Source organism: Aquila chrysaetos, chromosome 19 (assembly GCF_900496995.4).
Source record: "Aquila chrysaetos chrysaetos chromosome 19, bAquChr1.4, whole genome shotgun sequence".
In the NCBI taxonomy this organism is placed as follows: domain Eukaryota; kingdom Metazoa; phylum Chordata; class Aves; order Accipitriformes; family Accipitridae; genus Aquila; species Aquila chrysaetos.
Window position 1 is genome coordinate 3,282,897 of NC_044022.1, and position 13,318 is coordinate 3,296,214.

A 13,318-nucleotide genomic window follows, 5' to 3' on the forward strand; every position below is an offset into this window, starting at 1 on the left:
GAGCTCCTGCAGTGCATTTCCAAGGCCTTACACTTCACACGGCAGAGGTGCTACTTGAATATGGGAATGCACATTTTCTTCAAGTTAAGAGGAATACATCTGTTCAACTTGCTGATTTATTTAACTGCTTGAAAGTGACAGGATTCTAAAAAAAGCTAAGGAAAATTCAATTCTCACTTATTTTCCTTAAGCTCCTTTGAGAAACCCAGACTTAATGTAGCAACCCTCATTTCTTTTGCAAGTTGCTCACTGTGTCCCCCACTCCCAGTGCTGGTGGCAATGGGGGGACAGCAAGTAGACACCATAAGCCAAGGCAGACTCTTTGAATTAGGCTCCATCACTGTGAAGCATGGTTTGTGCTTTCGTTAAATCACCAGTCAGCTTCCTCAAAAAAATTCATATGATTTTTATAAATAAAAATGAACTAGAGAACAACTCATCTTTGGGGGACTCCAGGCCATCTCATTTCACATTAATTTTCAATGCTGAATATACACACAAAAATGCAGTATTGTCTCATAAACCCAGCTCCTGCATTCCCACTCCTGTCACCCCCACATCTCACCAGCAATTCATGCATTGTCCGTTTTCCTAATACTCCTCTTTCCTATCACTCTGTGTTTTGTTACGACTCTTTCTGGCCTGGCTTTTGCCTCCTGATGGAATACGTAACTGGTGATGGCCGTTCTGTTGGCCCTTCTCTCTGCAAACACCACTTGTATGCAAGTCAACATGGTACTATGACAGGAAAAGAAATGAAGAATGAAATAAGTGTATTACAAAAAGCATGTCATCACTGTGCAGTCAGGAGCCAGTTGAACTTTCATTTCAAACCTGAGGTCAGAATTATTGAACTGATTTTGAAGCAAAATGTTATTACTTACAAAATACAAACCAAAAAACAATCACTCAGCCTGACAGTGTAATATATTCCCAACCTGCTTTCTCAAAAGAAAAGAAATGCTGCCTAATTCTACCATTTCCATATATATTTGAGTTAAGGAACCATAATTAGAATCATTAATCAATAACTATGTTCAACAATTCCACGCCTGCAGCAAAAATGAGATTATTTCTTAAAATGCCGAAAGTTAAATAAACAAATTGAGTAAACTTTGCCCTCAGCTCTGAAAAACAACCGAGCCAGTGGAGCTACTACATATTCAAAAGAGTAAGAAAAAAGCTGACTGAGAAAAGGCATTGGAAAATCACAGTGAACTCTTACCAGAATGCGTGACCAACAGCTACAACTCTGTCCCCCCTCCCCACCCAACCACTTGATGTCTTTTCCAGAAGCAGGATCAAAACAAACAGATGCTACAATCTTCCCAACTGTAAAGCAAATAGCTTGTAAAATATAATCCCAGTGGTGCCAACATTTTCTAGCCTTTAGTAAGGGCATTAAACTGATTAACCTACAAAAGGATTCCTGGGTTGACTTTTGGACTCACAAAATAACAACGTATTTCCATACTATAATCTCTCCTGGCCAATTTGAAACCATTCAGCTGTCTTTAGAAGTGTGCTAAACTGACTAAAACAGAAGTCAAAGCTCAACTGTTAACATGAGACCTAAAGTGCAGGCAACAAAATTATGATGTGCAGACCAAAGTGACAGTCCACTCGAAATGTGTGTGGCTGCCTGTCAGCTCACCCTCTTGCTGAAGAGCATGTCGTGGGGTGTCTCGCAGCACTCCCCGGCCTTTCAGCCTCCCAGGCTGGTGGGATCCGGAGACGTCCAAAAGCCCCTGAGCTTCCCACCATGCACAAGTGACAGAGCCCGGGCCACGCGTTGGCACTGGCACCACCCATGGCCCCAGTCCCTTCGCTCCTACACCAGCTTTTGTAAACAGCATCTGTAAAGATTTCAGTAACTGGAAGAATTTAGAATATGGGGTTTTTTTCCAGAATCGGAACAAAGCTAAACTTTAAACTTTTGCTTTCTCCGTAATGCAGAATGCTATCTCTTTTCAGACTAAACATACATAAAAATGAAGCAATGTGCTTCAATATGGCCAAATCCACAGATTCTTAAATTGCTTTGTCTTAGTCCAGTGTGCATCTAAATAGACCCTCCCTGCCAAATCTCCAGGGAGACATACCACAAACTTAACAGGCCAGGCTTCTTATGAGTGTTTTGTGCTCTCAGAGCAGAGTTGAAGCTGCCACAGCAAGCCAGAAGCTGCCATCACTGATATCCTAAACAGCTTACTGTTAATACAGATTATATTTCATTTTTTCCATTGAACTACGCTCTCAGAGTTTAAATCATGCCATATATCATTCTGTTATGAATTTGCAAGCAAAGAGGAAGAATACACGTTTACAGGTGCTGTCACCTCCACTGCCACCAAATGCATCAAGTGTGTCTTTTCTCAAACTGCTCTAGCTGTCTTAAAAGACGACTTTTGTTCCTACCATTAACACTGAAAGGCCATTCCAGAAGCTCGTTCTGCCAAGGGCTATCCATGACTTCTAAGAGTCAGCCTCACTGTATTGATACTGAACATTTATCCTTTTGTGTGTGTGTGCATATGATACTTTAACTCTAAATTTTCTTCCTGTCATTGATATTTATGTCCATGAGTATTTACAGAAAGCATTAGTGTGAATCTAATTCCTTCCCTTCCTTGGTATCATTTGTCTCCCACTCATCCCATTTTACCGAAGGCTCCAGTCCCTTGCTGTGGCCAATATCTCTTTCTCCTCTTGTGCTTAGTCAGTTACTCTTCCTTCTTAACAACTCACCTTCTCTTTCTGCTGGCACGTTTTCTCTCAAGTGAAGTAATTCAGTTCTTCCTCCAGAAGCCAGTCTCTTCTTTCATGTTTTATTCATGGTCATGTTCCATGGGTCAGCTTCTCCCTCAGAGATCTATCCAGCCTTCATTTTAGTAATTTCCTAAACATCCCGAGATGTTGTCTACAACCTTATTCTTCTGTTCCATTCTTCTGATTTAATCTAAAAATCAGCATTCCCAGTTCTACCTGTGACACTCTTCTATATGCTTTGGCAGGCAAATACCCAAGCATGAGTAGTTTTTATTTAGTACTTAAAACAGGTTAACACACATCCTGTAATTTCTACAACCTGTCAGCATTGTATATGGAGGTCACCTCCCCTACTTCTTCAGAAGCACTTCTTCATCATTTCCTCTTCTTTATTTTCACCATCATGGAAAGGAAGAAGAAAATCTCCTTGTGTACATTTCTTTACTTACAAGTCTGTGCAAGCAGGCTCCTTTGATTGCTGGCTTCTTGGCTTTTTTACAACTGCCAAGATCAGCCTTGCACCTTCAGGTTAAGTTCAGCATTTTAACTGTTTTCATCAGCAACAACCAAACACACAAATCACACACTCAGTTGCAAGGATTAGCAAACAGCCCTCAAACTCTGCCAACCACTAACAGAAAACCACAAGACTCTACAAACTGGAGCTAAGCAAACTACGCAGCATCTACATGCACATATCTGTCTGTTCTTTCCTGTTTTTCCCAATGTAAGAAGGATATGCATCATAGTTACCAAAAATAATTAAAATGAAACATCTCCAAATGCCCACACCCTGCACTGCTCTCTATTCCCTGTCCTAATGGTCACTGCTTGCCAACAGTACCACCAGCTGTACAGACATATTCACTGCTTCTGTCTAGTTGGAGAAATACTGAAAGATAGGGGAAAAAAATGTTTTGTTCCCCAGAGTAGACTGGAAGGAGATGCTGTTACTCAAAGAAAGAGTTAATAAATGTGAGGAACGAAGCTAAGGTAATTGCCCAAGAAAGTGCCAGAGTCTGATTTAATTTCTACCAAAGAAAGAGATCAGAATTTGACCTTCTAGAAGGTGGGCATGTGATGAGTGAAGCGACTTTCTCTTACATCACAGAGCATTTCTTCCTCACAGAAGACGACACTTTCAACAGAAAGGACTGCCTCTGCACTTTCAACCTGCTGACGGTTGCAGAATAGAGGTTTCCACTCGACCTACCATGGGAAAAGCTCTAAGAGCTCCTTGCTTTCGGTCAAAAGGGAAAGGCAGGCACTAAAAAATGGTGAACTATCTTAAACTCTTTCAGAGTTTCACTCTGCAAAAATTGAAGCTAGGTTTTATTTTCCAGGTCCCAACAATATCCTTATGTACAGGTAGGAATTATGCCCATCAACTACCTTAAGTACTGGAAACCTTCCATAGAAACAAGGTGAAATGGAAACTGCAAAAGTTTGTCACACAAAGGAATGCACAGTAATACGAGTTCTTCCACACATTTCACTTCGGATCCCCCAAAACTACAACACAGGATCTCTTCTGCTTGAGGAAAGAGGTTGAAGGGGAGAACCAAGAATATCTCATACTTTATGAGGTTTTATTAATGCAAAATGAAAGACTATCAAGGAGCAGACAGCTTTACACTCATGTACCGAGTGAGACTTTATGAGATGTGAATTTTATGTTGCTTATCTAAATGCCCTTATCTGTATCAAAATGCTGTTAATCAGTAGTCATTATCTTTCTGGCACTGAGCAGAGCCCTGCCCAACATGTTAAACAAAAACTTTGATCTAACATTAAAAGCATGCTATTTAAAAAGGAAGCATACTAGATTACCTTGAATAGGAACCAGAGATATCACCTCGGTACCTCCAGCAACAGCTACTGCAACAATTAAAAATCAGGCACGTGGCACTTAAAATGAGATATGAAAACACAGGTTTGGGGCTGCCTGTAGAATTAAACAGAGATTTGCAGCTATAAAAACCACAACTACTAAGCACCAAAATCCTCATAGTAACAGGGACCCTCAAGAAATCCTCATGCTCGTAATGAACAGCAAAAGAGTTGAGGTGGGACTTAACACGCCTACGGGCTCGACCTGCTGCTCTTCCACACAGAGAACACACAAATTCTGCTTCCATCCCACTGCAGTCACCAGCGTAGTCTTTCCAAGTCCTGCCTGTTGTGTTTTAGTGAGATTTCTTAAATCTCTAAAAAGCTTTTCAATGGATAGAACCCCTACACTTGAGTAAGGCCCACTCTTGCTTTTCCATGATAACACCTTATTCTCCACATAGTTCTGATACTTCTGTAATTAAAAATCAAAGTACTTTGTAAAGATAACAAACCGCTTTTCTGTTACAGAGGAATATTTGAAAACAACATTCCTTTTGCAAATGTGTATGCAATCAGGTAGAAATGGCAAGGGGAAGGTTACATACTCTATCTTTAGAGATAATTTGAATTAAATGAGCATCCTTGAAACCCAAACTCCTCAGTTTATCACATTTTAAAATGGAACTCAATTTATTTTTTTTTCTTTTGACGATTAAAGCTTGAGAAAGGTACACTATAGCTTTTAACATAATTTGTGAACATAGTATAACCATCTGTAGCTACCGGCACAGAAAACTGCAGCATCAGATCTGAATTTGCTCTATGGTTTGACTGCACTTCTTTGTCATCTCTGACATTTGAAAGATACCCAATTCAAATGATTAGTGATTACAATAATCACTACTGCAATAAATTCTTTACAAATATATACTACCCAGCTGATACTCAAAACCAAAAACAGAACCAATTTCTTCTTTGTTCTTCTCTGAATTAAGTCTTAAGAAAGCAAGAATAGGAAAAAAAATTAAAATACTATTACTTAGAATTATTCCTTCTTTTTTCTAAACATTCTGTATGTCTTCACAACTACAATGAGCTGTGTTACTTTCAGGAAAATCCAAAGTCACTCCATCTGCACTGAGTGAAAGCTTGAAGGCTGTCTGAATTTTGAAAGAAACAATACACACCGAGAAAAGACCATTCCCCTGTGCGGCAATTACTGACACTTTATTAGGTTTAGCACTGAAGGTCAACAAAAGAGTACTTACCTTTTGTTTTGGAAAGAGTTTTGGAATAGAAATCAGTCTGTTGCTACGTGACTGGTTTCCAGGCAGCAATTCCCCTCACTTCTTCAGGGAAACAACGTGTTCTTCTGTTTCTGCAAATGCTGTTTATATTGAGTAAATCCAAGTATGCTCAACTCAGACAATATACTGTGAACCGGTAATGAAAAAATGCATTTGCAAAAAACAGAACATAATAGAGTGACCTCTCTCAACTCCTACCTGGAGAAAGAGATGCATCATATACATGACAGTTGCTGGCATTACATTTTCTGGCTGTTGACTCGAGAGAATGCCAACTTTTATGAACTATACTTGATCCATTCAATTTATTTTGTGAATAAACACGTACAACTTCTTCCATTTCTTACCGTGTTTGAAGGGCTTAGACATATCAAAAGCGACAAGTGTCAGTGGAAATGCTATAAAAGGGTGAAGTTTTCACCGAATACTGATCAACATCCCTCAATAACAAACCAAGGATGCATCCACAAAATGTTTTTTCGTACAAGTTTTTTAACACTATTTTTATTTGCTCTTTTTTATAAAAAGCGTCTCTTACTCTGTCCATTTAGCATCTGTTATGACCCACTTGTGAAAGTTCAGAAAAATGAAAGGTAATTAAAAAATTCAGTACAATAGGATGAAATCCATTCAAGCTAAATTTAAATATTGATATTTAGATCAAACTTCACTGCTCGGTTTTCACCAGCCCTGACTTGAACAACCTGAATTGAATCAAACTCGTATTTGCTCATTTATTCAGATAATAAGTAACTCACTCAGAAAGACAGAGCCCCAAATCCACATTCATATCTGTTGAATTTTAAAGGACTTGAAGGAAATGGTTTTGTCTTGTAATGTAATTAGCATCCAGTAAAATAAATTAGTAGACATCAGCTTTCACTAGCTATTAAGCTTTCCACTTGTGAGGGTCTTCCGTTTGAATAAATGCAGAAAGAAGATGCTTAAAACTGCATATTGTAAATAAGGAAAAAAAGTCAGAAAACATGCATATTAAGAGTTAGCCTGCTCATTTGCTAAGAACCAAACGTTTATGACAACACAATTTATCTTTTAAGAAACAAACATGTTCTGCAAGCTCAGTTTCCCTGGAAAGAAGAGACAAGAATACCACAGAGAAGGATGAGGAAGAAACCTGGGACCAGACCTTTTGGGTAATGTAAGACATAAGCAGCAAAAGGCTAGGCAGCTGAAAGGGGGTTTTTTGTGGGGGATGACACAACCACATCTTTTCTGGTGGAGCTATGAGGACTGTATCCCGAAGCAGCACTGTCTGGTGCTGCACTCATCCTCCAGGTTATGTGATGAAGCAGTACAACTGTACCGCCTGCTGATCCAAGTCAAGGCTGTGTGTGTCGAGAACAACTGACCAAACTCACCTACAAAATTACATGCAACCCACAGACACGCATTAAAGAACATTATTCAAGTTGCAAAGTCAATCACTCAAGAATTTTGTAAGAGAAGAATTTAATTTGCACGTGGAAATGTAATTCACTCCTTACTGTATGTAGTATAACTTAATCTTTTACTAAACGATTACATACACTTTCTCTATGGATATCAGGCTGTGTAGTCAAAGAAGCCATACTCTGTAGCTTCCTACTTCATTGTTTGCACAAGCTGAAAGATCTAATATCAATAAGCTACAGAGATGTAAGAAGGAAAAGAGGATCTCAGTGTTAAAGCTGTTCACTTCTCTGTCCTGAAGAGTTAGGCTCTATCTCTGCCTCTACTGAAGACTCCTACCTGGAGGGGTCAGGGATGGGAGCTCTTCTGCATGAACTGCATGTCCCTTACTTTCCCTGTAGGTGATCTGAGATTTTGGGATCTGACTTGTAGAAGAACTGGAAGTATAATGTAACTGACCAATATTCTGAAAAGATCACATGCCAGGAAAAGGGCACTAACAATCAGTGGACACTTTGGGTCTTAATTGCATCTGTGTTTCAGTTCCTCATTCATGAAACATAAAAAAAAATGATACCTTGCTGCCTTACACTGTTGTGTAAAGAGAAATGTCCACAAATTGTGAAAACGCTGGACAACAGTCAGTAGGACAGAACTAATCCTGAGGTTCTGACGCTAAAAAAAGTACTGGTAGACTTTCCTGGTTTAATTATACTTTTTACATGGTGTACTCAAGTCTGTGCCTCAGTTTCTCATTTGTTAAATAGAAAAGCACCTTCTTTCTCCATAGGGCTTTTATGAGAACAAGCATATGCTTGAGATTATGAGGGACTCGGACAGATACGATGGTGATGTAGGTTATACTCACTGTGAAACACGGTCAAGTACACCCCAAGGTACTAAATGAAGAATTTAAAGGTTTCAGGACCAGGAATTTAATCTAAAATTTTACCCACATTTTCCCTACCTGTATTTTCTCTTGACTTATTTGTAGCACTAAACAATGCAAAAGTAATGCAGGAAAGTGGCAAAAAGTTGAATAAGGCATGTGTTGGATGTTTTCTTGGTGTTCCCGTCTAGTATACGATACTCATTAGGACGTAACTCCTGCCGGTAAGTGTACGTTGAGCAGATGGACATCAGCAGAGTTCGTGAATGTGTATTATGGTGCAATAGATCATGCCTTAATGGCCAGTTAGGCTGAATCCTTTCTCCTGTCACTGGAAGGATTTGTACACACTTTTGCTTAATTCTCCCCGAGAATCCACAATGCTTGCTTCCAGCAAACATTACAATTACACCATATACAGATACGCTGCATAAAAATTATGTAGAGCAAACGACTCGCGCCACTTACTAGACTAGCTGGGGGAGCAGAGGGTCTTTTTTCCCAGCGTTCACACTCAAAAAACCCCATACTCTGTCAAGAAAATCTCTCAGTACGACATTTCGGCCACCTCATTAACTCAGTAAGATTTCTTTACCAAATGCATGAATTCTCCTTGCAGTCACACTAAGCATTTCCACAGCAACCTTAGTAAGCCAGCGCTGGACCGGCACAGCCGAACGCATCCCCTCACCCACCCAGCACGGCGCTGCCAAGCGTCGGGGCCAGGACTGAGCATTTCTGCAGAATACACAGGGTGCTTTAACGCGGTGTGTTTCCACTAAGTTGAAACGACCACGAAGTTCCTGCCTCCCATCTACGAGCTTTGCCGCCTTTAGCCCCACAGAATCGGCTGCCCGCGCTCTGGCGGCCACGTCGATCCGGTTTCAGGATCGCCGAGACCGGCGACAGGTCTGCCGACGGTGCGGGCCGAGGGCAGCCTCCGCACCCTTCCCCGCGGCACGACCCGGGGGGCCCGGGAGCCGCCGGGGTCCCCTTCCCGCCGCCCGCCATTTACCTGGAGCAGGTGGTGGGCCGCCCGGTAGCCGAGGCGCGGGCCTCCCCGCACGCCGGGCGGCAGTCGCCCCGTGCCGTAGCCGTGCCAGGCCACCACGTAGGGGTTGTCCATGGTCAGCCAGTAGCGCACCTGCCCGCCGAAATGCCGGAAGCAGAGCTCGGCGTAGTCGCGGAAGAGCCGGGGCAGGACGGGGCTGGCCCAGCCGCCGAAGGCGTCCTGCAGGCCCTGCGGCAGGTCCCAGTGGTAGAGGGTGACGACGGGCTCGACGCCCAGCTCCCGCAGGCGGCCCAGCAGCCGCCGGTAGTGGGCCAGCCCGGCGGGGTTGAGGGGCGCCGTGCCGTTGGGCAGCAGCCGGGCCCAGGCCAGCGAGAAGCGGTAGTGGGAGACCCCCAGGCGCCGCAGCCCCTCGGCGTCGCGGTAGAGGTTGTTGTAGCTGTCGCTGGCCACGTCGCCGCCCGCCGGGCCCGGCGGGACGGACCCCGGCGGCGCGGCGGGGCGGTGGGCGAAGGTGTCCCAGACGGAGGCCCCTTTGCCGCCCTGGCGCCAGCCGCCCTCCGTCTGGTAGGCGGCGCTGCCCGCCCCCCAGAGGAAGCCGTCGGGGAAGGTGTCGTGGAGGAAGAGCTGGTCCTGCGGGTAGGGCAGCCGGGCGAAGCGGGACCAGGTGCCCGCGCCCTGCCCCGGCTCCCCGAGCACCGGCTGCCCCAGCACCAGCAGCACCGGCAGCAGCGGCGGCAGCGGCGCGGCGGGGGCCATGCTCCCGGCGGGGCTCCGCGACGGCGGCTCCCTCCTCCCTGCCCCCCCCCCCCCCCGCCGCCCCCTTTTATCTCACCTCGCCTCTCCCGCCCTCCGCCCCGGTGGGCACGGCTATTAATAATTACCTCGGAGCTGCCGTCTGCCTCCTTCTCGCCCGGTTCCCTCGGGGAGAGCTGCCTCCGGGGGCGGGATCCAGGGGGTGAGACGGGGCGGGCGGGGAGGGGAGGGCGGCAGCGGGGCGGGGGATCCTGAGGGGAGAGGTGGGCCCCGTCTCCCCTTCGGGGTCGCCCCTGTCTCACACACACCCCCCCCACAGTCCCCCCGGCCCCTGAGGGCGCAGATCCCGTCCGCGGGCGGCCGGGGCGGACGCACCTCGGCTGCGGCTCCGGTGCTCCCCTCGGAGGCGGGCCCCTCGCCGCTGCCCTGCGCCCCTTTTCCCCAAAAAACGTTTTTTTTTCCCTGAGGAGCCTGCGGAGAGGCTCGACGGCCGGATCCGTCGCCTGTGAGGAGCCGCGCGGCGTGGCCCCCTTCCCGCCCCCCCGCCGCCGTCGGGGAGCCCGGCGGGCAGCGGACCAGGCGGCGGGGCTGAGGGGAGGCAGACATGCGGGGGGGGGGGGGGGGGAAGGCGAGGAAATAAAAATTATTTCTCCTTCACCCAGTATTTCCTTCGTGCTACCTTGGCAAGGCACATCGCATCGGCGATCTCTCGGGTAGCAGTAATTAAGGAGAAACTCATTGTGCAAGGGCGTCATACGCTCACCCCCCTCAGCCCCCCAGTACCTCACGGACTGTCACCTCCCAGTGATAACTTCTCTTTTCTGGAGTAGGAGGTCGGTGTATTCGGTTGTTTACCGCATGCAAAACAAGTTCCGGTTAGAAATGCCTCACAGATCTTTATGGGGAGGAAATAAATCGAGCTAAGTTTGATTATTGAGTTATACTTTTGAACCGATTGTGTGGGCATGATGGATGGACCTCTCGTTAAAGGCAGGTCTCAGGCTGCCGTTCTCATCTCCTTTGGGCAAAACAATTTTACCCGGTCTGCAAAGTGAGAACTGGCTCAGCACATTGCAAAAACCTGGTATTCAGTTGCGTGGGCTCTTAACACGAGTTGGGACGTCTAAGAATAAAACACACCTACCAGACAGGCTGTTAAGGACAGGGAGATGTCCCCAGGAGATAACGTTGTTGTTCAACTACAGAATGAAGGCATTTAGATAATTTCATTTTATTTTTAGAAAATAAATGCCCTCAGGGGAAAACTACATGTAATCACGAATAACGAGTCGATGGATTTAAATGCCAGTTGTGACCTGCCGAAGGTTTCCTGAGGTGCGCAGGATGGGCTCTCGCACCTCGCGAGCACAGGCAGGGCGTTCGCTTTGCCTGTTTCTAGAACATTCCAACTTCCACCTTTTCTGCACCGATTCAGTTTGGTTTCAGGTGTTGTTTTGTGGTCTTTTAAGGAAAAGACCAAAAGTGTAGAGTACGGGATTGCAGTTAGTCTTCCATTAGTGGTGATTAATTTATTCCCACGTTAGAGGGACCATCTTAACGACGCAGGAGACCATTGACACCCCTTCCCTAAGGGTTGGGGTGGGAGCAGGGGGTGGCAGGCCCAGAACCAGGGCTGGTCATCGGCTTCCGCAAGTGAGTTTCCTATACAGCCTGACAAGCCACTGAAATTTGATTACAGTCTAAGTAAATGACAACTTGAGCTCCAGCAACAGAGCTGCAGCAAAAGAAAAAGGTGTTAGCATCACCTGGTAGTTACTTGCAAAAGCTGGAGATGGGTTGTTAGGAGCACAGCGGTGCTGCTGCTGTTGTCCCTGTGCAAGGCGTGCAGAGCCAGGCTCCCATTCAGCTACTGGCCTGATTTCAGTCGAAGTGTAGTGCCTTCACTGAAGCTCGCTGCGAAAGTATTTTGAAAATCAGGATGTAGAGACATGCCTCAGAAATACCTCAGCCTAAAACAGAGTATTAGTGGCGCTAAGTAAGTGCATTGCTGACATTTAAGGAAAAAAACCTTCATTGGGTATCTGGGGACACAAGAGTTTTTAAAATATATCTTGATACATTCTCTTTTCGTTTGCTAATTATCAACTAAAACCTAGATCAAATCTATTTATACTTAGGCAGCACCAATAAGTAGGCACTGAAGTGAAGCTCCATCATTAGGAGCTCATGTCTTCCACAGCCTCTCAACAGCCAAAGGAATAGCCTCATGGTATAAGTCAGCCTATCTAAGATCTTTGTCAACTTCTAGAGGTGGCTACCTTCTCCAAAAACTGTCCAGGAAGCCTACAGTGACTGTGCTCCTGAAGCAAGCAGCCCATTTTTGAGGGATGAAGTCTGGCCATAAGTTGCTGGCACAAAGCTGTCACTTCACCTGTATGTCTGTTAGACGAGAACTTTTTTTTTTTTTTTAGTGTAAATGTCAGAAAATGTGCACTGTGGCCTCCAGTTGCTTGTTTTTCTCTTACAGAGAAAGCTTGTTTTCATGTTTTAGGACAACACACAATCACCCACTGCTCTGAGCCAATTTTTTTTTTTTTTCCCCCTAACAGACAGTCTAACAAACTGTGCAATATTAACCATGCAGAAAGGCCAGCCAAACACTTGCAGTCATCCAGGTCTCCCTCATGGCTCCTTGAGTTCAAAGCATGGCTCCATTGTGTCTGTGTTGCTGAGCAAGCACACTTCCAACTCTGCCCCAGGCCAGCAGATCAGGATTTACCTTTCAGCCTCTTTGTATTGGTGATTACGGGACATTCAACTTTTGATAATACGTATAATGGATACTGTAAGTGTCAGTATAAGTTTCATTCAGGCTGTGCTGAGATTTTCTTTGCTAGCTATGCAGTCAATGTATGCAATCAAATTTGACAGTGTTCTGACTGAGCATTTCTCTTTCTACCCCAAAGAGGCTGAATCTTCTGGGATACCTAATTTTACGTAAAGTAACTCTATTACTGCCTTAGATTCATTTAACAGCTTTCCCTGAGGTCACATCACGCACTGGCTTCAATGCAGCAAACCCCTTCCCCATTTTAAAATCTCTGCAGAAGAGCTAGCAGCCTTACACTGGTAGCATCTGTGCTCTTCACTGGGGTAGAACAAATGGTCTCAGTGCCTAAACCTGCCATCTTCTGTTTTAATGCCCCTTCTCTGTTCACAAGTGTATTTCCAAACAAAGACAAGGATACAGTGAGTTGGAAATAGCCTTGTGTAATAGATTTACACTCTCAACATTTCATCTCAAGACACGAAAGTACTTGCTACCAGCTGGGGACACTGCTTAAAAAAATCACTGCCTGAATTAGACTTCAGCATTTTCTCTAT

The 13,318-nt window shown here is 45.0% G+C and overlaps 1 protein-coding gene across 1 annotated transcript in view; it reads right to left on the minus strand.

Moving 5' to 3' along the window:
- Window positions 1-10,015, minus strand: part of KL (klotho) — a 52,360-nt gene extending 42,345 nt beyond the window's left edge. The window contains exon 1 of the mRNA XM_030043151.2: window positions 9,224-10,015. Coding sequence (XP_029899011.1) covers window positions 9,224-9,976 — 753 coding nt within the window. The 5' untranslated portion in view covers window positions 9,977-10,015. The remainder of the gene's footprint in view (window positions 1-9,223) is intronic.
- Between the last annotated feature and the right edge of the window lie 3,303 nt (window positions 10,016-13,318).